Here is a 25,262-nt window from a genome sequence, read left to right on the forward strand (position 1 = left end):
AACAGTCTCAACTTTGCTTCATTTTGGTAGCATGCATTTGCCCATCTCTCACCGCACCAAAAGTGAAAGTAACGAGAACTGTTACCACAGCAACAGTGTATCAGACTCATCAACACTTGCTTGGGGGTTTGCCCTTAGACATGTAGGACAAAGGATGTTTGTTGTGAGGTTGGTTTGACCCTTCATTAGAATAAGCAAAAAAATTTCAATTAATACCTGAATCACAAACTTTAACTCCCAAGAATATTGTTTTCAATGTATATTTGCAAAATTCCTACTTTTCCTCCCCTCATTTGCCTAGGTGGATGCTTGTTACCAGAAAGCATGCCTTAATAGATTTTCATTTATAAACCTAGTCATTTCTTCAGTGCATTAAAGCATCCAGTGCAGTGGTGTTTAACCTGATGTGAGCCACCTTAAAAAAAATATATGAACACAGAAAAGACTGTTAATACTATTACATTGTTCATGATGGTACAAGGGAAGAAAACAAATCATTGCAAATTGTTGTTGCCTTGCAAATTTATTTGTTTATTGATTACTGTACTTATTCAAATCTGGATACAACGATGTCCATGCAGCACCAGCACTCTCCAGGCTTGGTAAGTCGCTCAAGGGAGCAATTTGAACATTTGCACCTGAGAAAATATTGAACCAAGAGGAAACTTAGCATCAATTACAAGGGAAAGATCAGCTTAAATTCAAGCCATTGTACAGAGCTTTTCACTACAATATATATTCTTTTACCATGGTAAAAAAGTGCAAAAACAGTAAGCTTACTCGGAACCGAAACTTAACTGTGCACTCTAATTTAACACCAAGGCAAACTTTCGAAAGCAAAGCTAAAAACCTAAACTTGACTTCGATTTCAATTCAACTGAGTCTCCGGTAGCCTCCCTCCGGGGAATGAACTGGCTAGTAGTCAAGAGGAATTGTTGAGAATTCTCAGGCACTACACTTTTAAAGCTTGCCTGTTTTGTTAATACAGCAAATAACACATCTAAATATCAATCTCTATCTCTAATATCTTACCCGAGAGATGAACGACTCAGCAAAGTCTGCTCTTCCTTCTCTTGTAGCAAAAGCGCTAGCTGCTGAACTTATTCGGCTGCCTCTTCTTCAGACGGAACTAGCTCTACAGAGTCAGGACTTCTTAATTTCCTTTGCCTATATCATGCGAAGACGATCCAGGAGAGCTTTCTGTGGTCAAAACAGCTCTGAAAAGGAGGACTACAGTACTCGCTCGATCAGCGAGTTGAGAGTATTACGTCACGACAAAAACACAATAGGTTTGAATAAAAATACCGCAACTCCAATCACTTTCATACCGCGGGCTCACTGGAACATAAATTCATAATGGCGGACACGAAAACACCAGTTTTCAAGGCTCAATATTTTCAATTTACGGGGCCCAAACTTCATTTCAGTGACCAAGACAAGTACAGCCACATCGGATAAGCTGTAAAGAACGTATTTTTGTTTCATACGTGACATGAAGTTTTGATCGTAGTAGCACTTTAAGGAGAAGGAAAGGAAACTAATTGAGATGGAGGCACGAATGCAAGAACAAGAGCTCTCACTTATCAAAAAAGCAAAGAAAATCAAGAAATCAACTATGGAGGCCAAGCGGGTGGCTGCCCAACTCCGACTGTAATGGCTGGTCAGCTAGACCGCTTGGCCGATCAAATTATCGAGTCATCATAATAAGGGACGACAGCGGTTTATATATATATTTTAAAAAAAATAACAGATCCTGTTGTTAATTTTCAGAAAAAATCAAAACTTGTAATCAGTTGCAGAAAACAATATTTATTAATAACAGTTGTAAATCACATGTATTGTTCTCATTGTTTATTCGCTTTCATTAGCTCGTCAACTGCCTCTTCCCTGCCTTATCTTTGGGGGTTTTGCCATTCATTTTTCCATTCATTTTTCTTTGATAAATCTAAAAATTTTAACCATAGCGTATAATTATTTTTTTAATAAGTTTGACCTTAAAGTGTCATTTGGGCGTAATAATATGACATCTAGGTCCTATTGATGCGGCTTGGGCGTAGTTGCCGGCTTCCCCTTCTTGCTCTTTCAAAGCTGATATCAAATCAGAATAATATGAGCGCGCAGACGGGGTGTCTTGTTCACTATGTCGCTTTTAGGATATCAGAGGATCTGCATCATAAAGAATGTAGAAGTCATTAGGAATTTGCAAGTTAATTCCTTAGTAATTTTTTTTTAAATCTCTTAATAAATTAAAATAAAATAGTTAACCAATAAGTAATAAATTTTAAATATTTGGTCCCTAAAACTCATTAATCAACAATAATTATTTAAAATCTTTAATGCCTCAAAAATCTGTTTTAACTCATATTAGTAGTACATAGTGGTCCTTGTGATATAACATGAACATAATTGCTACTTCCCCCCCCCCCCCCCCCTTACTATTACACAATTGATATGAAATAAAATAAATTTTAATACACAGACAAAGAGCCGGGATCTGTTTTTTATAGTGTAAGTGGGGCTTCTATCTTGGTACAGGGATGTTCGGTGTACCAGATAATCGTTAGCGCTTCGGGTCTGTTCGGTTTTTTCTCCATTGGTCTGATGCACAAGCAAGATAGAAAGACAGGAAGGGACATGAAACTATTGTATGGTTACTGAAATACAGAAAGAAGAAAAAAGACAAAAATTATAACATAAAATATAAAATATATTAACTAATTAATTTTAATTAATTAATATTAAGGTCTACTGTCACTGAACTGATGTGTGTTTTTAACTATTGTATGGTTATTGAACTCCTGAAAGAAGAAAAAAGAGAAAAAAATCAAAAATCTGAGAAAAAACTATAACATTATTATAAAGGTCTACTGTCACTGAACTGATGTGGTTTTTGAACAATTGTGTGGTTATTAAACTCCGGAAAGAAGAAAAGAGTCAATAACATTAAGATTAAGGTCTACTGTCACTAAACTGAGGTGTGGTTTTTGAACTCCAGAAAGAGAAACAAAAGACAAAAAACTCATCTGCAGCTGATATATAGCTGAATTACAGAGTCAAAATACGAAATTTACTACATTATAAATACAACTAATAATAATCAAAGGTTAGGGAGTGCGGGCTCTCTCTCCTTTGCCAAGTTGGTGATGATGTCATCCGCTCCTGAAAAATCTTCGGGGGATGCGCAATTAGGAGTGTGTTCTTTAAAAACACAATTATTAATCTATAAAACTAGCGTTTAAATCCAACTAAAATCTAAAACTCGCAGTCCTTTGCAGTTTTCACGTCTACAATCTAAAGGTCACGAAATCTTGTGAGCGTCGTGTTCTACACCTCTGCCATATACAGCTATTATTGAAATTTATTGGTATTTCGCAGACTACCTTTCGGCATTGTCGTATACGCCTTTACGCTCTTTTTGGATACCTATATCGAAACAGCTGTATAAGCTATATGGGTATGTGCAGCAAGAAAGGGTATGGTTTTAGAGCTGTTTTGGTCTAAAATGGGATATAGATGTTAACCATTTTGGTTTGAAATTCTGACTTCGGGTATGGATTTTACATTAACGGGTATGGATTCTAGCCACCAGGTCTGAAAAATGAATACAAATTTTAGAGGTCAGGTCTGAAAAAATACACTGGAAAATTGTATATTTTGGTCTGAAATAGGGTCAGGGTTTAGAGAAGCGAGCCGCACACCTGCACCAAAAATACCGAGGAGCTCTTATCTGTGTCGCAAGATGTTTTTGTCCACGAAACATTCAAGGTCAAGAAGTGACTGATAATCATTTCGCGCCGTCACGCACCGATGTCTCTTTAAAACTTCAATAAAATCTCTCCTCCTCTTCCCGGGCATTTTAACGTTTGAGGTTTGGCTTTTCAAGGGGCTGAAATGCTTCTCTTGAAAAACAAATTATCAGCTCTAAAATTAGTTTCCCATGGTTGAGGACAGAGACATATTGGTAAGTCAGTGATGCCTTCAAAAACTGTTTTGAGGCCATTTTTGGTAGCCATTCACTCGAAACGGGAAAATCGTGTCCTTTAAAACTCTTCAATACTCACAAACCTGTAAAGAAAACTTTGCGTTTATATTTTGCAAGACCAGAAAATAAATCTGCTTCAAGAATTTGTCACCCATCCCAATCAAACGTAAAATGCCCCACTCCCGGCGCGGGGTATACTCAAATGCCCGGTTTATGCCTTGGGGGATGGGGTGGGGATGACATGAATTAAAAACTTGTGCCCAGGGCATTCTTTGATTTCAAAATGGAGGTGTGAAAAGCGACTGGGAACAAGAGAGTGTTGCCTTACAGGGATCGGATCGAGTATTTGATATTTACGATTTAATTTGGTAAAGATGTCGGGAAAGTGTGCTGTAATAGGCGGTTCCATTCTATTCTTGGCAATAACAACTTTTGTTTCGCTCATCCCCTTCTTTTTCTGGGACCGCGACGATTTTAATAATCAGCATAATGCAACACTGACTCTAATTCCCGACGTAACGGATGGAATTCATTCCCCGGTGATATGCAAATTGTATAGGATGTCAGGACCTTTACTGTGGTTTTTCATACAGGCAACATCAGGCGACCAAGACTCCCGTTTAAATGGTCTGGCGGTGTATTTAAAACTCACAAATGCATGTCAACCGCTGGAAGATGTTAGTAAAGCAAAAATTCAATTGCACAAAGTCGCTCTCGTTACGCTTGAGAACAATGATCAGACGAGATGTCCCTTCCAAAAGCTGGCAGTGAAAGCGCAGAAAAGGGGATATATTGTGTTGATACATTTTGGAGACAGCTCAAAAGGTTTTCCTTATCCGACGCAGGGGGAAAAATTGTTAATTCCGGTTTTAACTGCTAATGAAAACGAGTGTAGACACCAGGGCGCGTATGAAGTTCCACTTCGTTACTTGGATTTGAGTGCGAGTGACCTTACCAATGTGGAGATAAGAGTTCCATTGTACGAGCAGAGTTCAAATGAACTGACAACAATGCGATCATACCTCGAGAAACTTTATTACTGGTTCCTTGTTGGACCGATAATAACTTTGGAGTGGCTAAGACGTACAAAGAAATTCTGTTGGATGTCTGGCGGTCAACAGTTGGACAACAATGGTCAGACAGATGAGAACGAAGCTGAAATGCGAACCATGGAAGAAGGAGGAAGTGAAACTGAAGGATCACATCTCCACTCAACCATCGAGAATTACCGAGATAGAGATGGCGAGGAACAGCCGCTACTTATCACACAGCCGACTGTGATCAATGACTACACGAGACAGCCTCGAGACGCTGAAAATGTGTACGGCATTCTCAGAGATATTTCTCGCTGCGATATTAAGGTGGGCTTTTATTATCTGATTCTCGTTGCAGTAGCTCTCCCTGTAGGTATATCTTGCGGTGGGTTGTCTTTTTTTAGATTTGACGACGACATATATGGCACAGGGCTGGCTACACCCATACCCTTGTTGGATACTGGAATTTGGCCAACTCTTCAAATATTTTGTTTTTTCATGTACAGTCGGTTCGCCTGTAAAATTACGTGGACCATTCAAACTGAATTTTCAAAACTGATTCGAAGTGACTGGTTTGCATCCAACATTTATTTGTTAGTTTTAGGTGTAGTTGTGCCATATTGTTCCTTCACAAACAGGGTAAACGTTTCTTTTAGTCAAAACTTTTCTTATTTTGTAACCTACAACACTCTCTACACGGTCTGCAATGTGCTTTTCGTATTAATCCTTAACAAACACAAAGTTGTGACACGGTATGTTTTTTACATAAGCATCTGTATGATCTGTGCTTACGTCGAGAGCGACATTGTGGCCGTGTTTTATTTTGCTCTCAATTCTCAAGGATCCTTAGCCAACCTAAAACTCACGGCTCTCCGCACTGTGGCGATTGGCTTCACTTTGACCATAAGTTTTAATTCTTCTATGCACATCGTTCGAAAACTTGTCAAGCCACGGGAATCGCTGTTTGAGGGACTTGGGGAGAAATAAACTGAAGCCCTATTTTACGAATTATTTTTCTCGGTAGCAAATTTCTGAAATATTACACGACTGGTATTATGTCATGTGCAAGTCACGAGTCATACGACCTTTGTTTTGTTTTGAAATTAAAAAGAGTTCTCGAACAAGGTTCAGCTTTCGAGCCAAAATGAATGACTTGTTGTGATACTCAGAGATCAAAAGCAGATATTGTTGTATAACACGCAGAAATTATACAGAGATTGAGGTCGTAGAATCCGCTTTGAAATTTTAAAAGTGGCAGTGACAGCCTGAGTTAATTTAGTTAGTTGGACGATCTGTGTTTGGATCACAGAATTGGCCATTTTACCACCGTTTCTAAAATTCCCTGGGGGGGGGGGGACTCTCAAATGAAAGGGGCGCCATTAAATTTAGCCGTGAAGGTCTCGTTTAGGGTGGTACGCGAAAAGTTACACTGTATTGTTTATTTGTCTTTGTTTTAAAATGGTCTCTCTTAGGGGGCCAAAAAGGTTTGGGCCATACCCAGATTGGTCTCCTTTAGGAGTTTAACTTAAAATTCCCGACGAGCATGCCCATCCTTTTCATAAGAGAGTCTCCCCCCCCCCCCCCCCCCCCGGGCTAAAACTTCCTTATTTTTTTTATGGACTGAGAAATTGATAAAGAAGCGGTCAGTAAATGTACGTAGTTTTTCAATGACGTAATATGCAAAATCTCCGTTTCTGTTAACTCATCGTCAAAAAGTTTTACCATCGTGTTACTAATGGCGATAATTTGCTTTCGTGATATCTTGTTTACAAGTTGCGTGATTCCCATGATTTCCACGTGACATGGGTAAGCAGGAACTCAGATTTGCGCGTGACACCTAAATGGTGTGAAATCAAAGACGTATAATCCCTTTTATTTTGGTGGAGCGCTTTCGGTATTTAGCCAAAAGTTTCGGTTACTGACTAATTCTAGAAAATTTCCGTGTCAAATGAAAAGTTTTTTTTCCATCCGTTCCAACTTGCTATCTCATTGTTTGATCAAAAACTTTAATACTTGATGTCACAATGATGATGAAAAAAGACGACAAAGCGGAAATGGAATTGTGTGCAAATTGAACGTTGAAATGGAAAAAGTGGAGTACCTTTGAATGGCGTCCATTTGTTTTAAAAATTTCCGTTTGATCCGGTCGTTGCAAATTCAAAAAGTTCAACCAAAACATTTTGGCTAAATGGAAAGCGCCCCTCCAGTTGTAGATATTAGGCTGATTGAATCTCGTCTTGCTACTTCAAGTGTATGTAATGATTCTGACGAACCACCCTATGGTGACTGAGATAACTTAGCAGGGGCACCCAACGGTTCACTTCAGTGGATATCTGTTCGAGGGCCAAAGTCGCCTTAGAAATTCGGATTCAGTTGTTTTACAGCAAAACGGTCAGCTCAATATTTTGCAGTCCTGGAAAATTCAGTAATTCTTTTCGTTTTTGAAAGAGCCACTTTATAGTTAAAAATGTGAATAAAAGTCAGCTACCATTTTTTGTAAAATGAAGCCAACAACAGCTAGTGAATTTGTTTTTTGGAACTTGAATTTTCAGCTAAAGCATATGATCCGAACATGCAGATCAAACTGCATTAGCTTACACCTTTGTACCCTCAAAAGGCCATAAAAACGATCTGCGAACACAAGAGACTACATTGTAAGTATTTTGTTAAAATGTTCTCGTCCGGTGCCCCTGATTAACTCGCGGTAACAGTCATTTGTAGCATTTTGATTAAGTGATATTTTGGAAATAAAGTGTGAATTTTAGTAATTGTTTTTTTTAGCAACCTCATGGGTCCCTGAAGTTGTTTTCTGATTGTTGAGTCTATACTGTACCCGCTCCCCAACAACTGATACCCGTTTACGTCTCTAAAACCTGAAACAGAGATGTCATTGTTACATCGTTCCCAGGTTTTTCTCTCTTTTTCTCCCTCGAAAGAGAATCCTGAGAACGAGGTTGATCTGAGCGGTGGACCTTCTAGGTAGACCCTATCCTCACACTGCTTTTGCCATTACTTTCTCAACCAATGAGTTTCAAATTTTCTGTTGCATAAATGATCTTGACGGCCCAACGATCAGTCAATCTAGGCTGGCTATAGTTTCAGAACGTCACATCAACTGTAGATAGAAGAGTTTGCTTTTTAAACGACCAACCTGCTCTTCGTAAAATACCAAGAAAGTTTGAACTGAAGAATACTCCAAACTGCTACCGTAGCTTTGAAGTTAAGGCTGACAATTTGCGGCATGGTAGAACAAAAAGAAGTACAGTCTATTTGTTGCGAGTCTGAGCCCAATTATTTTCCTTGTGTTAAGGAAAACCAAATTAATAAACTTTTCTCGTACTTTGGGTCTATTAAGTTTGGAATGGAAAGTGGACGGTACCTTTTTATTTTTCCCTCAAGAAATAGCGTTTCATGCTTACGGACAGAGAAAACTGTTTTAAAGCCCCCTTTGTGAGCCATTGATTCACTAGCCAGAAAAGCTAAAATCCCGTCTTTTAAATACTCCACAATACCCACAAGTCTTCGTTCCTTACATGTTAAATCACCTTACTGTGTGAAAACCTTATTGGATTCTACAATAAATATGCGACGTTGGAACTGCAATTTTGATACAATTCCAAACTTCAGTCTTAAGCTTAAGATCCGTGCAAGTTTTTTACTGACACGGTTAGGGTCCTCGCAAGTTTCGGTACCGCGACACAGTCAGTACCAACACAGTTCGGAACCAACACAGCTTAGACCCTCTCAAAGTTTGTACCAACAAAGTTTGGACCCTTTCAAATTTGTACCAACACAGTTTGGACCCTCGCAAGTTTGTATCGACACAGTTTCAGGATTTGTGAAAGTTTTGTTCCAAGAATGATTGGATCATGCAAGTTCCCTACGCACACATTTTAGATCTGTGCCAGTGTTTCAACATAGCCTAGATATGAACGGAAGGAAACTATGGTAAAATCTGTCTCTTCCGTTAACCACGATTCTTGTTTGCAAAATTAAGATCTATATCGCTATATGGAGCCAAATCCTGGATCAAGATTACTTAGTTTGTCTCCCACAATATTGCAAAATTGGAACGTTTCTTGAGAAAAGTCTAAGAAAAAAAAATAAAAATTTACGTTAACACTTAGCAAAGGAACCGGCTTTTGATATTAAGCTCAATATTGGTCCCCCATTCTTAGTGGTTCTTGGATGACATCACCTACACGCGTCACTGGTAGGTCATATTAAAGCAAGGGATGTTTTGTCACGATCCAAACAGTGTTGTCAGGTGTTGTGTAGTGACAGAGATACTCTTTGCCGGCTGAGTTGAAAATCGGTTGAAACTTTGTCAGTAATAGAGTGAGTCTGGCCAACACTCTTGATTTACCTGAAACTTAGCTTCACAGCGAAACCTGCTCCACTGAAAGCGATTGATCGGTCTATGTACTGAATCGAAACGACCTCAAAGAACTCGATAAGGCATGGATAATTAACAATTATTCCATGAGCGCCGGTGTTGGATATGAGATGATAGATAGCCAACGAGGCACGCAGCGCCGAGTTGGCTATAATCATCTCATATCCAACACCGGCGCTCATGGAATAATTGTTTTATTAAAAAAATCTAGAAATATTGCTAGATTTTGCTGTTTTCGCTTTGCAAGAGCAATAAGAAGACTATTTAATGTTCTCCATTTCTCGGGCATGGTATAATGGCTCATATACCATGGCCGCTAAACCAATCAAATCGCTCGAATTGCATTATACAATGATCCAGTTTTTAATAATAATACTGATCCAACGTTCTACCTTAACACGCAGCTTGGCAGTGCTATCTGCTTGATGATCCTCTCACCAATAACAATCATCAGCAACGTGTTACTGTTGTTAACTATCTTCAAAGATCCTCTGAAATGCTTCCGCACTCCTGCTACTTATTTCATCGTCGCTCTGGCCCTGGTGGACTTCACGACTGGGGTGTGTTTCGAGCCTTTCTACGTAATGTATCAAATAAAGCAATATACAACATAGTCTCTAAAGCTTGATCAGCCTTAAGCCAGTCTTGCCTTCTTTGGTACTCCTTATACTTACGTGCCTGTTGCCTCCTCGTATATGTTTGTTCTTGGTTTGACTTTGTCGCAGTACATCGCGATATCATTTCCGCATCGCTATCACTCAATCGTGACGACGCGCAAGGTTATCGCCTATGCTGTTCTCTGGTGTGTGTATTTCACCATGTTCTTCTCATTATATTTCGCTGGAGTCTCAACAGAAACGTTGTATGAAGTAGGTCTCCACCTTCACCCAACTCCCATTACCGTGTTGCTCATACTGACTTCGTTCATGCTATTGAGGTCGTTTCGTAAACTTGCCAAAAAATCTCGACAGCTCGGAGAATCGCTGACTGACCCTGAGACTCCAAACACGCGTGGACACGCAGGCACTACTCGCAGCAACAAGATTAGCGAGAAGCAGTTCACAATTGTAACTTTGCTGTTGTCAGGGATCCTCATTGTGTGCGTTCTTCCTCAAATTATAATACAACACATCTGGTTTTACACGAAGCAAGAAACCCAGCGAGAGAGACTTAATTTACATGCAGGGGTGGATATTGGCAATGTCATGTTGTTCCTAAAGGTCGCTTTGGATGCTTTTATTTATGCCTTGTGGTTGCCAAAATACAGACGGTCGTTGAAAATAGTGCTTGGCTGTGGCGACCATCAAATGGCGTCTTATGCCTTTGAAATGAAGACGATAGAAACTGCCACTTAATAACAAAAAGTCCTTAGAGCAGTTTTCAATTAACTGTTGAAAGTAATTTCGCGTTTGCTTTGGTTTTGCGTCACTTCGCTTTGTGATTGGTTTGCAAAACTCGCGCCAAAATTCTCATTACAAGCAATGAGATGCAAAGCCGGCCGTGACTTGTTCCCACGCAATTTCCCGCTCTTGACGCCGGTTACATGTATTTGCTACAAAATCTGATTGGTTTTTTGCGCTCTTTACATTTAGGGGTATCGAATGGTCTTTGCGAGCATGCGAGCAGTGTGTTTATTTTTGCGAGCACATTTTTTCTTGCGAGCAGCGAGCTCTTTAGAAAAATACAGATGGCGAGCAGTGAGCACTTCGAGTACTTAGTAAATTTTCCGCTAGCTGGAATCTCTCTTTTATTATAGGATACGTTGTTTTGCGCCAAGTAATAGCTAATAATCTGGCTGACATCTAACAAAAAACTTTGGCGGTTCAACCAGTTCCATCATCTTACAGCCAATTGGGCCGGCTGCTTGATGCCAAATTACGTCACGTAGCTTTACGTGAGTCAGAATGCTAGCATGCGAGCAGTTGCAAAAAATTTGCGAGCAAGCGAGCACCCGTGTAATTTTTGCGAGCAATTCGAGCAAAGGCCAAATTTTGCAAGCACTCATAAATTGAATGGGACCATTCGATACCCCTACATTTGTTGTGATTGGTCAGACTAACTACTTTGAATGTTTGGTTTTGCGACACTCGTTTGAAACCTGCTCTTTGCAGCCTTTGTACTTGTTTTTTACGTACACGCAATTTAAATAGAAAAAAAAATTGTTAGCAAGCATACATTACTACATGAGATATTGGTTGGGAGACGCAGTAAGGCTTTTAACATATTTTTAAAACCTCTTGGATTTTAAAAAGTTAAGAAAGATGTGTATAACCAAAGGCTCAGCGCACGTACCAGACTGAAAAAACGAAAAAGGGGACCTGTCGAATGTCGCGTATTCTCTTCCCTACATCCCTGGGTACACTGTACTGAGTCTGCATGCATGGTGACGAGTACAGGCTCTTTTGCCTTACTTTTTTGTATCGAAATAGACCAAGCCGTTTGGTATTTTATAAGGTTAGGTTTCACCGCTTTGGTTTGAAATGAGGAATTAGATATCACCAGTTGTCTGAAATAGGGAATAATTTAAAAAAGTCCGCAATTTGCGAATAACATTTACCACATTACTCTGAAACCGGTGTAAATTTATTAGCATATTAGTAAGAGAAAGGTTTATAGCTTTACCATTTTAGTAAAACTTATAAGGTTTATAATTTAAAATATCAGTTTGAAACAAAGTGAATTTTTATCCTAGTCCCAGAGGTTTTATTTGCTATTTTTTCTCAAACAGAATTGAGAAATGAAATTAGAAAGAAAACCTGGGATAAGGGTAGGGGTATCGAATGGTCCCATTTAATGTAAAAGTGCTCGCAAAATTTGGCCTTTGCTCGAATTGCTCGCAAAATTTACACGGGTGCTCGCTTGCTCGTGCTCGCAAAATTTTTGCAACTTCTCGCATGCTCGCATTCTCGTCATGTGCTCGATTGCTCGAAATTTCGTTAATCCTCTTTCGTAGTTATTTTTTATACATATATAAACGATAAATCAGTTATGATAGAGTTAAAACATCCTTTCCTCTGGCTTCAGTCTTTCTTCAACAGTTCAGCCTGTAACTATTGTTCTGTTTTTAGGTTTATGGATTAAAGAACGAGTTAGATAGAACATAAAGTTATTTAAAAGGCATACATTACTTGAGTGAACTCGCCTATGTCAGGAAGAGAAGTCGCCTACGTAGGCGAGCTGACAAGTTGTAGGCAAGTTTGTTCGTAGGCGAGTTTGCACGTAGGCGAGTTGACCGGATACCTTAGCTATTACTTGGCACAAACCAACGTATCCTATTTTAAATAAAAGAGAGATTTCGGCTAGCGGAAAATTTACGAAGTACTCGAAGTGCTCGCTGCTCGCAAGAAAAATTTGACAACTGCTTGTGCTCGCAAAAATAAACACACTGCTCGCATGCTCGCAAATGCTCGCAAAGACCATTCGATACCCCTAAGGGTAGGTGACTGTCAGTATAGTTTGGATTATATTAGTTTAATAGGGCAAACTATCTGGTCTATAACATATATCTTGTATAATTTTGAACTAGAGTCAATTAAGTCAATTAAGTAACCCTCCACCCCCTCCCCTGAGACTACGTAGAACAGTTTCAATTCTATCATTTCGTGGATCATGGAACTGTTGCCCTCAGAAGCATAGGATACATCAATACAAAACCGCTTTGTCCGCTGAGCTAGCGGAAGTTGTACATACCACGAGATGCAGACCAAAGTCTTCGAACTGTGTAGTACCAAGTTGCCAAGAGGGCGAGATAAACAAATAAAAACCGTTTATTGAACTCATCTGCAGCTGATATATAGCTGAATTACAGAGTCAAAATACGAAATTTACTAAATTATAAATGCAACTAGTAATAATCAAAGGTTAGGGAGTGCGGGTTCTCTCTCCTTTGCCAAGTTGGTGATGATGTCATCCGCTCCTGAAAAATCTGCGGGGGATGCGCAATTAGAAGTGTGTTCTTTAAAAACACAATTATTAATCTATAAAACTAGCGTTTAAATCTAACTAAAATCTAAAACTCGCGGTCCTTTGCAGTTTTCACGTCTAAAACCTAAAAGTCACGAAATCTTGTGAGCGTCGTGTTCTACACCTCTGCCATATACAGCTATTATTGAAATTTATTGGTATTTCGCAGACTACCTTTCGGCATTGTCGTATACGCCTTTACGCTTTTTTGGATACCTATGTCGAAACAACTGTATAAGCTATATAGATATGTGCGGCAAGAAAGGGTATGGTTTTAGAGCTGTTTTGGTCTAAAATGGGATATAGATGTTAACCATTTTGGTTTGAAATTCTGACTACGGGTATGGATTTTACATTAACGGGTATGGATTCTAGAAACTAGGTCTGAGAAATGAATACAAATTTTAGAGTTCAGGTCTGAAAAAATACACTGGAAAATTGTATATTTTGGTCTGAAATAGGGTCAGAGTTTAGAGAAGCGAGCCACACTCCTGCACCAAACATTCTGAGGAGCTCTTATCTTTGTCGCAAGATGTATTTGTCCACGAAACATTCAAGGCCAAGAAGTGACTGATAATCATTTCGCGCCGTCACGCACCGATGTCTCTTTAAAACTTCAATAAAATCTCTCCTCCTCTTCCCGGGCATTTTAACGTTTGAGGTTTGGCTTTTCAAGGGGCTGAAATGCCTCTCATGAAAAACAAATTATCAGCTCTAAAATTAGTTTCCCATGGTTGAGGACAGAGACATATTGGTAAGTCAGTGATGCCTTCAAAAACTGTTTTGAGGCCATTTTTGGTAGCCATTCACTCGAAACGGGAAAATCGTGTCCTTTAAAACTCTTCAATACTCACAAACCTGTAAAGAAAACTTTGCGTTTATATTCTGCAAGACCAGAAAATAAATCTGCTTCAAGAATTTGTCACCCATCCCAATCAAACGTAAAATGCCCTACTCCCCGCGCGGCGTATACTCAAATGCCCGCTTTATGCCTTGGGGGATGGGGCGGGGATGACATGAATTAAAAACTTGTGCCCAGGGCATTCTTTGATTTCAAAATGGAGGTGTGAAAAGCGACTGGGAACAAGAGAGTGTTGCCTTACAGGGATCGGATCGAGTATTTGATATTTACGATTTAATTTGGTAAAGATGTCGGGAAAGTGTGCTGTAATAGGCGGTTCCATTCTATTCTTGGCAATAACAACTTTTGTTTCGTTCATCCCCCTCTTTTTCTGGGACCACGACGATTTTAATAATCAGCATAATGCAACACTGACTCTAATTCCCGACGTAGCGGATGGAATTTATTCGCCGGTGATATGCAAATTGTATATGATGTCAGGACCTTTACTGTGGTTTTTTATACAGGCAACATCGGGCGACCAAGACTCCCGTTTAAATGGTCTGGCGGTGTATTTAAAACTCACGAATGCATGTCAACCGCTGGAAGATGTAAGTAAAGCAAAAATTCAATTGCACAAAGTCGCTCTCGTTACCCTTGAGAACAATGATCAGACGAGATGTCCCTTCCAAAAGCTGGCAGTGAAAGCGCAGAAAAGGGGATATATTGTGTTGATACATTTTGGAGACAGCTCAAAAGGTTTTCCTTTTCCGACGCAAGAGGAAAAATTGTTAATTCCGGTTTTAAATGTTAATGAAAACGAGTGTAGACACCAGGGCGCGAATGAAGTTCCACTTCGTTACTTGGATTTGAGTGCGAGTGACCTTACCAATGTGGAGATAAGGGTTCCATTGTACGAGCAGCCTTCATATGAACTGACAACAATGCAATCATACCTCGAGAAACTTTATTACTGGTTCCTTGTTGGACCGATAATAACTCTGGAGTGGCTAAGACGTAAAAAAAAATTCTGTTGGATGTCTGGCGGTCAACAGTTAAACAACAATGGTCAGACAGATGAGAACGAAGCTGAGATGCGAACCATGGAAGAAGGAGGAAATAGAACTGAAGGATCACATCTCCACTCAACCATCGAGAATTACCGAGATAGAGATGGCGAGGAACAGCCGCTACTTACTACACAGCCGACTGTGATCAATGACTACACGAGACAGCCTCGAGACGTTCGGGATCTGTACGGCATTCTCAGAGATATTCCTCCCTACGATATTAAGGTGGGCTTTTATTATCTGATTCTCGTTGCAGTAGCTCTCCCTGTAGGTATATCTTGCGGTGGGTTATCTTTTTTTAGATTTGACGACGACATGAATGGAAGAGGGCTGTATGTACCCTTGTTGGATACTGGAGTTTGGCCAACTCTTCAGATAATTTGTTTTTTCATGTACAGTCGGTTCGCCTGTAAAATTACGTGGACCATTCAAACTGAATTTTCAAAACTGATTCGAAGTGACTGGTTTGCATCCAACATTTATTTGTTAGTTTTAGGTGTAGTAGTGCCATATTGTTCCTTCACAAACAGGGTAAACGTTCCTTTTGGTCAAAACTTTTCTTATTTTGTTACTTACAACACTTTGTACACGGTCTGCAATGTGCTTTTCGTATTAATCCTTAACAAACACAAAGTTGTGACACGGTATGTTTTCTACATAAGCATCTGTATGATCTGTGCTTACGTTGAGAGCGACATTGTGGCCGTGTTTTATTTTGCTCTCAATTCTCAAGGATCCTTAGCTAACCTAAAACTCACGGCTCTCCGTACTGTGGCGATTGGCCTCACTTTAACCATAAGTTTTAATTCTTCTATGCACATCGTTCGAAAACTTGTCAAGCCACGGGAATCGCTGTTTGAGGGACTTGGGGAGAAATAAACTGAGGCCTTATTTTATGAATTATTTTCCTCGGTAGTAAATTTCTGAAATCTTACACGACTGGTATTATGTCATGTGCTAGTCACGAGTCATACGACCTTTGTTGTATTTTGAAATTAAAGAGAGATCTCGAACAAGGTTCAGCTTTCGAGCAAAAATGAATGACTTTTTGTGATACTCAGAGATCAATAGTAGATGTTGTTGTATAACACGTAGAAATTATACAGAGCTTGAGGTCGTAGAATCCGCTCTGAAATTTTAAAAGTGGCTGGCATGTTGCGGATGGGGATTCTAAAGCCAAATGGTGAAGTACTGAGTATTTTGATCCCGAATTTATGAGCAGGATCCAGTTCAGTCAATCCTACTGTGAACTTGGGATTCATTATAGGCTCAATTACCAGCCGCTGTTCGGAAAAATTTATAATGTAGTTTGAGGCAATCTGATTAGATCCTAGTTAAGAAAATTAAATATATATAATAGACAATATACCATCAAATGAATATTTTATTTATTTTATTGTAATTTGATTGGTTTTTTGCTCTTTCCGGTAGCTTTATCTTCTTGTTCCGGAAAATATTCTAAAACACTCGATAAACCAATGAGTTAAACTTAGAAGGTTGGATCTTTACGAAAATTAGTCTTCATTTGTATGAGTAAACTTCGACTTTTCTTTTAGCAGCTTATAGACTTGGTCATGTGTTTTATTCTGATTTTTTTAAGAAGGATCGCAGGATAGATAGTTAAATTAATTTAACGTAAACAGTTTCATAAAATGACGCAAGTTTACTAGTTACTTGTGTGTGACTACAGTAGAAGCGGTCTTGTAAAGTAATACATTGTACAGTTTTCTTTTTGGTGATTCCAGTGTCAGCCTGAGTTAATTCAGTTAATTAGACGATCTGTGTTTGGATCACGGAATTGGCCATTTTACCATCGTTTCTAAAACTTTCCTTTATTTTTTAATGGACCGAGAAATTGATAAAGAAGCGGTCAGCAAATGTACGTAGTTTTTCAATAACATGTAATATGCAAAATCTCCGTTCCTGTTAACTCATCGTCAAAAATTCTACCATGTTACTTATGGCGATAATTTGCTTTCGTGACATCTTGTTTACAAGTTGCGTGATTCCCATGATTTCCACGTGACATGGGTAAGAGGAACTCAGATTTGCGCGTGACATCAAAGACGTAAAATCCCTTGTATTTTGGTGGAGCGCTTTCGGTATTTATCCAAAATGACTAAATCCGGAAACGTTTCTGTGTCAAACAGTGAAAAGGCTTTTTTGTTTCATTCGTTCCAACTTGCTTACGGAATGGGTCGTAATGGCACGATGGTGGTGAAAGAAGACAACTTGTAAAGCGGAAGTGGAATTGTGTGCAAATCAACAGTAATTTCTGCTCTGACCGTGGGAATGGAAAAAGTGGAGTACCTTTCAATGGCGTCAAATTTTCGTTTGACCCGGGCAAAGCAAATTTTAAAGGTTCAACCAAAATGTTTTGGCTAAATGGAAAGCGCTTCTCGTGTAGATATTAGGCTGATAATATTAAACTATTGAATCTTTTCTTGCTACTTCAAGAGTGTGTAATGATTCTGACGAACCACCCTGTGGTGACTGAGATAACTTAGCAGGGGCACCCAACGGTTCACTTCAGTGGATATCTGTTCGGAGGCCAAAGTCGCCTTAGAAATTCGGATTCAGTTGTTTTTCGGCAAAACGGTCAGCTCATTATTTCGCAGTCCTGGAAAATTCAGTAATTCTTTTCGTTTCTGAAAGGGCCACTTTATAGTAAAAAATGTGAATAAAAGTCAGCTAGCATTTTTGACATTTCTGACAGCTAGTAAATTCGTTTCCTAAAACTTTATGCAACTTGAATTTTCAGCTAAAGCATATCATCCGAACATGCAGATCAAACTGCATTAGGTTACACCATTGTGCCTTCAAAAGGCCAGAAAAACCAATCTGCGAACACAAGAGACAAATTTTAAGTGTTTTGTTTAAATGTTCCCGTCGGGTGCCCCTGACTAACTCGTAGTAACAGTCATTTGTAGCATTTTCATTAAGTGATATTTTGTAAATAAAGTGTGAGTTTTAGTAATTATTTTGTTCAGTAGCAACCTCATGGGTTCTTGAAGTTCTTTTCTGATTAATTAGCCAACCGGCTCCCCATCAACTGATACCCGTTTTACCTCTCTGAAACCTGAAACAGAGATCTCTCCGTTACATCATTCCCAGGTTTCTCTCTCTTTCTCCCTCGAGAGAGAATCGTGGGAACGAGGTTGATTTGAGCGGTGGAGTCTCAAGGTAGACCCTGTCCTCACAGTGCTTTTGCCATTACAACGAATTTCAAAAATTGTTGTTGCATAAATAATCTTGACAGCCCAACGATCAGTCTATCTAGGCTGGCTATAGTTTCTGAACGTCACATCAAGAAGAAGAAGAGTTCGCTCTTAAAGCGACCTAGCTGGTCTTCGTAAAATATCAAGAAAGTTTGAAATGAAGAACACTCCAAACTGCTACCCTAGCTTTAAAAGATTAAGACCGACAATTTACGACATGGAACGTTATTATCTTTAATTCTCTGGAGAAGAAAACTAAGTACAGTCTATTTGTCGAGATTCTGAAACCTATTCTTTCCTTATGTTAGGGATAGCCAAATTAATACGCTTTTCTCGCAGTTTTGGTTTATTGAGTTTGGAGTGGAATATAGACGGTTCTTCTTTTCAATTTTCCTCTAGAATAGCTTTTCATGCTTACGGATAGAGGAAACTGTTTTAAAGCCCCTTTTGTAACCAATTCACTTGACAATCTAAGTCCCGTCTTTTGCAGTACTCTACAATATCCACAAACGATTTCAGGCTCCCTCTCTCCTTTGCCAAGTTGTTGATGATCAGTCGTCGGCCCCCGCAAATCTAAGGGGGTGCCAGATACATATCCCAAGATCCATTCATTCATTGATTGTCCCACACAACCTCGACTCCAACCGTAATTAGGAGTGCGTTCTTTGTACGTCGAACACAATAATTAATCTATAAAACTAACGTTTAAATCCCACTTTTTAAAATCTTAAGGTCACGAAATCTTGTGAGCGTCGTGTTCTACATTTCTGCCTTATATAAGCTCTTTAGGTACAGTGTATGTGTGGCGCCAAAGGGTATGGTTTTGAGCTGTTTTGGTTTGAAATGGATACGGATTTTAACCATTTTGGTCTGAAAACGTGTATGGATTTTAGAAACTAGGTCTGAACATGGATACGAATTTTAGAGGTCAGGTCTGAAAAAGGACGCAGAAAAATTATATATTGTGGTCTGAAATAGGGTCAGGGTTTGGAGAAGCGAGCCGCACACCCCTTCCAGAATTCTGAGGAGTCGCAAGATGTATTTGGCCACTAATCATTCAAGGTCATGAAGTGTTCCAGTGACTGATAATCATTTCGCGCCGTCACGCACCAATGTCTCTTTAAAGAGTCTTTAAAACCTCAATAAAATCTCTTCTCCTCCGGGCATTTTAACGTTTGAGGTTTGGCTTTTCAAGGGGCTGAAATGCTCCTCTTGAAAAACAAATTATTAGCTCTAAAATTAGGTTTTTCACTCGAAAAGGGAAAATCATGTCCTTTAAAACTCTTCAATAATCACAAACCTGGAAAGAAAACCCATGCGCTTATATTCTGCAAGACCAGAAAATAAATCTGCTTCAAAATTTCTCGCCCATTCCAATCAAATGCAAAATTCCCCACTCCCCGGGCGGGGTATAGCCGGTTTATGCCTTGGGAGATGGGGTAATGATGAAATGAATTAAAAAACTTGTGTCCAGGGCATTCTTTGGGTTTAAAATGGAGGTGTAAAAAGCGCCTGGGAACAAGAGAGTGTTGCCTTACAGTGATCGGATCGAGTATTTGATATTTGCGATGTAACTTGGTGAAGATGTCGGGAAAGTGTGCTGTGATAGGCAGTTGCATTTTGGTCTTGGCAATAATAACAGCTTGGATTTTCTGGAGCTTCTCCCCTTTCGGCTACAGTGTTGATAACCAGCATTATCCAACGTTAACTCTACAAGAGGTGGATGTGAAATGCGAATTGGACGAGATCAAAACCCCAGGGTTCTATCCAGTTAAACCTTCACTGAGTTCCTTTATACATTCAACATCAGGCGAGCAAGACTCCCGTTTAAATGGTCTGGCGGTGTATTTAGAACTCACAGATGCATGTCAAGTGCCGGAAGATGTAAGTAAGGCAAATATTCAAATGCACAAAGTTGCTCTCGTTAACCTTAAGACTCTTATAAAGGTTAACGAGAGCAACATTGTTCGGAACAATAGTCAGACGAGATGTCCCTTCCAAAAGCTGGCAATAAATGCGCAGAATGCGGGATATGCTGTATTAATACATTTTGGAGACCGGCCAAACATCAATAATCCTTCGCCGACGCGCGGGAACAACTTGTTAATTCCGGTTTTAAATGTTAACTGGGATAACGAGTGTAAAAGCACTTATGGGGATAAAGTTGCAGTTGATATAGTTTTAAGTATGGCTCACCTTACCAATGTGGAGATAAGAGTTGCCGAGCAGCCTTCATTTGAACTGACACAAATGCTATCATACTTAAACAAACTTTATTACTGGTTCCTTGTTGGACCGATAATAACTTTGGAGTGGCTAAGACGTAAAAAAAAATTCTGTTGGGTGTCTGGTGGTCAACAGTTGGACAACAGTGGTCAGACAGATGAGAACGAAGCTGAACTTCGAACCATGGAAGAAGGAGGAAATAGAACACATCTCAACATCTCCACTCAAACGAGAGATGGCGAAGAACAGCCGCTACGTACCACACAACCGACTGTAATCAATGACTACACGAGACAACCCCGAGGCACTGGATGTTTGAACATTATCAGAAAGATTCCTCTCCCCGCAATTGCGGTAGGCTTTTTGTATGTGATTCTTGTTATAGCAGCTCTCCCTGTAGGTATATCTCTCGGCGGGTTTTCTTTTTTTAGATTTGACGACGGCATCATCGGCATGTATGGCACAGATCTGTCTTCTTTGTATCTTATTTGGCCAACTTTTCAGATAATTGTTTTTTTCATGTACAGTCGGTTCGCCTGTAACATTACGTGGACCATTCAAACTGAATTTTCAAAACTGATTCGAAGTAACTGGTTTGCATCAAACATTTATTTGTTAATTTTAGGGGTAGTAGTAGTACCATTTTTTTCCCCAATTGCACCTTTTTCTTATTTTATAACATACAACACTTTGTGCACGGTCTGCAATGTGCTTTTCATATTTATTCTTAACAAACACAAAGTTGTGACACGGTATGTTTTCTACATAAGCATCTGCATGATCTGTGCTTACGTTGAGAGCGACGTTGCGGCCGTATTTTATTCAATTCTCAAGGATCCTTAGCCAACCTAAAACTCGCGGCTCTTCGCACTGTGGCGATTGGCCTAACTTTGACAATAAGTTTTAATTCTTCTATGCACATTGTTCGAAAACTTGTCAAGCCACGGCAATCGCTGTTTGAGGGACTTGGGGAGAAATAAACTGAGGCCTTATTTTACGAATTATTTTCCTCGGTAGGAAATTTCTGAAATATTACACGACTGGAATTATGTCATCTGCTAGTCACGAGTCATACGATCTTTGTTGTGTTTTGAAATTAAAGGCAAGTATCATGGGGATTTCATATCTTTTGTTAAAAATGATGAAATAAGGCCTTCAATCACCTGCCAAATAATTCTAGAATGACGAGAGGAACTACCCTAGGAAGATCGAAGGGCCTCTGCTCGCAGGGTAGAGAGGAACGAAATCAACTCAATTCTTGAAAGAAACAACTTGTGATCTGTTCTAGTGCATTTTGGAAACAAAAATGGGAGAACTTGAAAAACATTGGCCTAATATTTTTCAAGTTTCAATCGAAACCGGCCTACCCTGTCTCTGGCCAGAGGCACTAATCGACAGTTTTATTGTACTGGGGTGATAATTTTAACAAACTTGACAATTATTTTGTTGTTTCTGTCAACAGTCAAACATTTTGGGGTTTTGAAATGACAGAAATTTTCGTGATACAGTACAGTTTTCCCTTTAAAGAGAGCTGTCAACCAAGGTTCAGCTTTCGAGCCAAAATAAATGACTTATTGTGATACTCATACTGACATAGCAGATGCTGTTGTATAACACGCAGAAATTATACAGGGCTTGAGGTCGTAGAATCTGCTTTGAAATTTTAAAAGTGGATGGCATGTTGCGTGGTAGACGTAGTACCATGTTGTTCCCCAAACGAAGCTTTTTCTTACTCTATAGAATACAACACTGTGTACACAGTCTGCAATGTGCTTTTCATATTCATCCTTAATAAACACAAATTTCTGACACGGTATGTTTTCTACATAAACATTTGCATGATCTGTACTTACTTTGAGAGCAACATTATTGCCGTGGTTTATTTTGTTGGTAATTCTGAAGGATCCTTAGCCAACCTAAAACTCACGGCTCTGCGCACTGCAGCGATTAGCCTCATTTTAATTCTTCTATGTACATCGTTCGAAAACTTGTCAACCCACGGGAATCGCTGTTTGAGGGACTTGGAGAAAAATAAACAGAAGCCGGATTTTTACTAGCCTCCCACGCAGTCGCTTTTAGGGGACTCGTATTACGACTGCGTGGGAGGCTAGATTTTTTACGAATTATATTTTTAGAAGTAAATTTTGTAACACGACAAAGGTCGTATGACTCGTGACAAGCACATGACATACTCGTGTAAGATCACGTCATCGTGTACAAATGACCACCCTTGGTGCACGACAAAGTGGTCGCTTACGGGAAGTGGTCGCTTACGGGAAAGATCAACAAAATAAGCCTAATGCTGGACTGATAAATTAATTACCTAAAATATTACCCTAGCAGCTAAAGTTAGGCAAATAGAAACTAATTTATTTGATTTTTTCACATCTATTCATTGTTCTGACGAGACTTTGTGTAACATTTTGGAACAGATCACTGTAACAATCCCATTTACCTACAGATCTAATTATAGTAATCTTCTCTGTCTGTAAACTGTCAGTTGTCCGGGGATTCTGAAGCCAATCGGTAAAGTTCTAGGTATTTTGATCCCGAATTTGTGAGCAGGAATTGTACTTTTAATGACGCGTGAGGGAGCTAAGGATTTTCGAAAGTCTGAGCTCAACTGTTTTGCACCTTTATATAATTTGTTCGTAAACAACTCGGCCGGGGTATCATTATGATAGGATATTGTTGTTTTACGCAATTTGATTGGTTCCTAGTTAAGAAATACGAGTTAAAATACTCACCAAATAAATATTTTATTTGTTTGTTGTTTTAGTTGATTTTCTCATTTTCCCTGAAAATTTATTCTGTTGATTGTGCCGAATATTGTAAAACACCAGGAGGCCATTACTCCTGAAAAACACCGCTCAATAATCAACTGAGTAAAACTTTGAAAGTTGGATCTTTAGATTAATTAGATGTCTCAGGTGTATTAGTAAACTTTGATTTTTCTTTTAGACTTGGTCATGTGTTTTATAGTGATTTTTTTTGAAGAAAGATCGCAGGGTAGATGTTTAAATTAATTTAATATAAGCAGTTCGGTTCATAAGGAGTTTTCTAGAATGTGTAACTACAATAATTTAGAAGGTACTGCCCTCACTATTAATTATCATTTTTATTGTTTTTATGTAAAAATTGTAGTATGTATTATTGCACTTTTATTATTCTTTACTTTTTTTTTTGCTCTAGTTTGTTGCACGTAATACGCCAGTTAGTTGCACGTGGCAGTGACCAACTCGAAAGCCTAAGCTCCTTTGGTCACTGCGCACATTTTACTTTTCACAGTTATGTAATTTAATGCCGTCTTTATGTTACTTTTCTTATAAATTGTCATTTCCTTTTGTTGTAAACCATTGAAATAGTGCATAATAATAAAAACCTTTAAAAAAATAAAATCATTGTTGTAAAGTGATGCAGTGTGCGGTTTTCTTTTTGTGTGAGCTTGAGTTCTTTAGGCTTCGTTCACACGGTACCGGACGAATTTTCGACCGGTTGCTAACTGTACGAAAACTTAGACGCCTTGACGTTCAAAAATTCGACCTCCAATTTTAGCCAATACTTTCGAAAGTGTGAACACCTTGTCCGTCTAAATTTGTCAGGTAATGAATTGATTGCATGAAGTTGTCGCGAACGCTATTTCCATTCTGGAAATAAATATGGCAACAAGCTGATCTCAGATATTGTGGCATGATCAAAACACTTTACCCCTCCCCAGCTGGGGCTCAAATTATACTCTGGTACCCAGTGTTGACCGCGAGATGTTCCCGTGAGTCGGTGCGCGCCGCGGCGGCCATCTTGTTGACCATCAGCTGATGGTTCAATGGCGAAAATTTTGAGGCCAGATTTTTATGGGGCTGCAAGTTCCCGATAAGGTATGTGCGAGTGGTTTTCACAATTTTATTTGTATGTTATGTTTTTCTTAACGCAGAAAGTCAAAGTGGGATCAGAAAAGAGTTTTAAATATGTATACCTGTCAACCCCCGGAGTACAAAAATCTGGAGACGTCTAGAAATTTTAAAGGGGAACCCAAAGAGCTAAACTTTTACCTGTTCCGCACTCCCAGCAGAACCGTGTCAGCAACAGCGAAGAGCCTCTGAGGGGCTTAATTGAGGCTCAAAACTGCATGAAAAAGCATTTTAACCGTACCCAAAGTTAGGATAGGCAACAACGCCATAAGTTATAATGTTTTATTTACTTTGTTTAGCAATTTGACTTGTATTTGTGTTAATACGCAAATTAGTATCACCAGCCTTACAAATTCCACACAGACTCCTCACCCCCAACAACCTTGTTTCCAGGATCCTCTCCCTTTCTCCCTCAAGAATGGACCCTGGTTGTCTCTGGTCATGTGACACCCAAAATCTGCATACTTGACAAAATTTGTTATTAGGAAGGAGTAGTAAAATAAGCAGTTGTTGCTTTCTCAATATCAAAATGATTAATAATATGATACATGTATTTTTCAGTCAGTGTCATACAGGCAAACTTGTACTCAGTAAAAGACAATCCAAGTTCTCCCAACAGGAGTC

At 39.2% G+C, this 25,262-nt stretch overlaps 3 protein-coding genes, 1 long non-coding RNA gene and 3 pseudogenes across 8 annotated transcripts in view; 6 read left to right on the forward strand and 1 right to left on the reverse strand.

The window, feature by feature from the left end:
* Positions 1 to 10,985, forward strand: part of LOC146452552 (uncharacterized) — a 27,112-nt gene extending 16,127 nt beyond the window's left edge. Inside the window, 2 exon segments of the mRNA XM_085097552.1 lie at positions 9,356 to 9,480; positions 9,779 to 10,985. Of these exon segments, the coding sequence (XP_084953678.1) occupies positions 9,477 to 9,480; positions 9,779 to 10,767 (993 nt within the window). The 5' untranslated portion in view covers positions 9,356 to 9,476 and the 3' untranslated portion in view covers positions 10,768 to 10,985.
* The window catches only part of LOC146452550 (uncharacterized), a 43,173-nt pseudogene extending 29,982 nt beyond the window's left edge, over positions 1 to 13,191 (forward strand). Inside the window, exon 3 of the transcript XR_014859679.1 lies at positions 12,021 to 13,191. The product of XR_014859679.1 is annotated as an uncharacterized LOC146452550 (transcript). The remainder of the gene's footprint in view (positions 1 to 12,020) is intronic.
* LOC146452554 (uncharacterized) overlaps positions 1 to 13,191 on the forward strand; it is a 28,370-nt pseudogene extending 15,179 nt beyond the window's left edge. Inside the window, exon 2 of the transcript XR_014859714.1 lies at positions 12,021 to 13,191. The product of XR_014859714.1 is annotated as an uncharacterized LOC146452554 (transcript). The remainder of the gene's footprint in view (positions 1 to 12,020) is intronic.
* The window catches only part of LOC146452553 (uncharacterized), a 172,781-nt gene that overhangs the window by 15,444 nt on the left and 132,075 nt on the right, over positions 1 to 25,262 (reverse strand). The window lies entirely within an intron of this gene.
* LOC146452555 (uncharacterized) lies at positions 3,699 to 21,731 on the forward strand (annotated as a pseudogene). The gene is made up of 2 exons (XR_014859678.1): positions 3,699 to 3,729; positions 19,531 to 21,731. The product of XR_014859678.1 is annotated as an uncharacterized LOC146452555 (transcript).
* On the forward strand, positions 4,138 to 22,817 carry LOC146452556 (uncharacterized). 2 transcript variants are annotated; one of them, XM_085097536.1, is made up of 2 exons: positions 4,138 to 4,497; positions 4,576 to 6,587. In XM_085097536.1, the coding sequence occupies exons 1-2, from the start codon at positions 4,357 to 4,359 to the stop codon at positions 6,001 to 6,003; spliced, it is 1,569 nt and encodes a 522-aa protein (XP_084953662.1). In that variant the 5' UTR covers positions 4,138 to 4,356; the 3' UTR covers positions 6,004 to 6,587. The 2 variants fall into 2 exon arrangements, 1 of the variants encoding a protein (XP_084953662.1); XR_014859677.1 differs by adding an exon at positions 22,371 to 22,817 and having other exon boundaries at positions 4,141 to 6,238.
* On the forward strand, positions 14,442 to 24,145 carry LOC146452557 (uncharacterized). Its single transcript, XM_085097537.1, has 2 exons — positions 14,442 to 16,481; positions 23,269 to 24,145. The coding sequence occupies exon 1, from the start codon at positions 14,525 to 14,527 to the stop codon at positions 16,163 to 16,165; it is 1,641 nt and encodes a 546-aa protein (XP_084953663.1). The 5' UTR covers positions 14,442 to 14,524; the 3' UTR covers positions 16,166 to 16,481; positions 23,269 to 24,145.

Source organism: Pavona decussata, unplaced genomic scaffold (genome assembly GCF_977016875.1).
Source record: "Pavona decussata unplaced genomic scaffold, jaPavDecu1.1 SCAFFOLD_366, whole genome shotgun sequence".
NCBI lineage: Eukaryota > Metazoa > Cnidaria > Anthozoa > Scleractinia > Agariciidae > Pavona > Pavona decussata.

Bases quoted from the DNA above. Each gene is read 5' to 3' on its own strand.
- LOC146452557 (XM_085097537.1), top strand. From the start codon at position 14,525: ATGTCGGGAAAGTGTGCTGTAATAGGCGGTTCCATTCTATTCTTGGCA.
- LOC146452556 (XM_085097536.1), top strand. From the start codon at position 4,357: ATGTCGGGAAAGTGTGCTGTAATAGGCGGTTCCATTCTATTCTTGGCA. The intron at 4,498-4,575 runs GTAACGGATGGA...TTTTTCATACAG, and splicing joins CACTGACTCTAATTCCCGAC to GCAACATCAGGCGACCAAGA.